At 42.2% G+C, this 792-nt stretch overlaps 1 protein-coding gene across 1 annotated transcript in view; it reads left to right on the forward strand.

Moving 5' to 3' along the window:
* Window positions 1-449, forward strand: part of BO87DRAFT_347165 (NACHT and WD40 domain protein) — a 4,268-nt gene extending 3,819 nt beyond the window's left edge. Inside the window, exon 4 of the mRNA XM_025620924.1 lies at window positions 1-449. Coding sequence (XP_025473697.1) covers window positions 1-49 — 49 coding nt within the window. The 3' untranslated portion in view covers window positions 50-449.
* Window positions 450-792: the final 343 nt, after the last annotated feature.

The raw sequence follows: 792 nt of genomic DNA on the forward strand, positions 1-792 counted from the left end.
ACCATCAAGCTCTGGGACCCGGCCACGGGCGTCGAGCAGCGCACGCTGACGGGTCATTACAGCAGGGTCAGCTCGGTATTCAACGAATCTACTACCAGTTATTCCATTTCTGTTGCGGATTCCTGGATCTCTCTTCGAGATGAAAGGATCCTCTGGCTTCCTACTGATTATCGATCTTTTACGTGTTTTGCTATTAAGGATACTACGCTTGTCCTTGGATTACCAGATGGGCGCGTTCCAATTCTAAGACTTGATTTTTCCTAGGAAAAATTCTTTGTCCTCTACTTCGGTCTCTTATTTTCTAATCTCTTTCTAAAAGAAGGGCCTGGGATGTGCCAGGCCTATATACTAGTACTTGGCACAATCAGAACCGTCCCGTGACTTCTACATCATTTAGTAATCATGGCCAGTTTGCCACTTATACAAGTCTAGATGTTTCTATAAATTACCATATTCAGTACACGTTATTACACCACGGTGTGTATGTAATGGTAGATAATTATTCTTACCTCTTCCAGGTTAGGTCTAGTGTGGTTTCATCCCGGGGCTGCTGAAACAAACGAAGAGTGTAGGTACTGACTGCGGTATCCGGAAGCCCTTTACATACATAGGAGGACTTGCTTTGAAAGATTATTATTCAGCATGAAAATGAGAATATAGAATGCTTGGATGAGTACAATTGTCGATACAGCAAGATACAGTATATATTATAGATTTATACTTCTCTCCTAGCTTCTATAAGCAGTAACAAGATTCGAGGAGATGTAATCCAGGGCAAATGTCTCTACTACG

The sequence above is a fragment of the Aspergillus neoniger genome (assembly GCF_003184625.1).
Source record: "Aspergillus neoniger CBS 115656 unplaced genomic scaffold BO87scaffold_87, whole genome shotgun sequence".
NCBI lineage: Eukaryota > Fungi > Ascomycota > Eurotiomycetes > Eurotiales > Aspergillaceae > Aspergillus > Aspergillus neoniger.